At 56.4% G+C, this 1,205-nt stretch overlaps 1 protein-coding gene across 1 annotated transcript in view; it reads right to left on the reverse strand.

The window, feature by feature from the left end:
- Nucleotides 1–4: 4 nt before the first annotated feature.
- The window catches only part of LOC104509734 (zinc finger protein 850-like), a gene marked incomplete at its 3' end in the record, with an annotated part of 2,419 nt that continues 1,218 nt past the window's right edge, over nucleotides 5–1,205 (reverse strand). Inside the window, 2 exon segments of the mRNA XM_010151770.1 lie at nucleotides 5–1,201; nucleotides 1,204–1,205. The exon segment at nucleotides 1,204–1,205 is cut by the window's right edge and continues 1,077 nt beyond it. Of these exon segments, the coding sequence (XP_010150072.1) occupies nucleotides 5–1,201; nucleotides 1,204–1,205 (1,199 nt within the window).

The following is a 1,205-nucleotide window of genomic DNA, read 5'->3' on the forward strand; positions in this document are numbered from 1 at the left end:
TGCCCGTATGGATCTGCCGATGCCGTAGTAACGAGGCACTGTCGCCATAACTCTTCTCGCAGTCTGGACACGTGTAGGGTTTCTCTCCCGTATGGACACGGCGATGGGTACTGAGCACTGACCTCTGGGCGAAGCTCTTTCCGCAGTCAGGACACGTGTAGGGTTTCTCTCCCGTATGGACACGGCGATGGGTACTGAGCACTGACCTCTGGGCGAAGCTCTTTCCGCAGTCGGGACACGTGTAGGGTCGTTCTCCCGTGTGGATCCGTTGGTGAGAGATGAGGCTGGATTTATCCATGAAGCTATTCCCACACTCGGAACAAGAGTAGGGTTTTTCTCTGGTGTGGACACGTTGGTGACGCATCAAGGAGGAGCCGTTGTTGAAGGTCTTCTCGCACCGAGTGCACTTATAGGATTTCTCACCCTTGTGGGTCTGCAGGTGCCGTGACAACGTGGCAGAGTGGCCAAAACACTTCTCGCACTCAGGACACGTGTAGGGCTTCTCTCCCGTATGGATACGGCGATGGGTGGTGAGGGTGGAGCTCCTGGCAAAGCTCTTCCCACAGTCGGGACACGAGTAGGGTTTCTCTCCCGTATGGACACGGCGATGGATGTTGAGCATAGACCTCTTGGTAAAGCCTTTCTTGCAGTCGGGACACGTGTAGGGTTTCTCTCCCGTATGGATACGGCGATGGGTGGTGAGGGTGGAGCTCCTGGCAAAGCTCTTCCCACAGTCGGGACACGAGTAGGGTTTCTCTCCCGTATGGACACGGCGATGGATGTTGAGCGTAGACCTCTTGGTAAAGCCTTTCTTGCAGTCGGGACACGTGTAGGGTCGTTCTCCCGTGTGGATCCGTTGGTGACAGATGAGACTGGAGCTATCCATGAACCTACTCCCACACTGGGAACACCAGTAGGGCCTGTCTTCATCGTGGACGTGTTGGTGATGCCTCACCGAGGATCTGTCTCGGAAGCTCTTCCCGCACTGTGTGCACTTCCACCATTTCTTGCCCTTATGGATCTGGTGATGGCGTACTAACGTGTCATTGCTGCCAAAACTCTTCTCGCAGTCGGGACACAAGTAGGGTTTCTCGCCCGCATGGCTACGGCGATGGGTACCGAGCGCGGAGCTCGTGGCAAAGCTCTTCCCGCAGTCAGGACACGTGTAGGGTTTCTCTCCCGTGTGGGTACGGCGCTGGGTCGTG

Source organism: Eurypyga helias, unplaced genomic scaffold (assembly GCF_000690775.1).
Source record: "Eurypyga helias isolate BGI_N326 unplaced genomic scaffold, ASM69077v1 scaffold9095, whole genome shotgun sequence".
Classification (NCBI taxonomy): Eukaryota; Metazoa; Chordata; class Aves; order Eurypygiformes; family Eurypygidae; genus Eurypyga; species Eurypyga helias.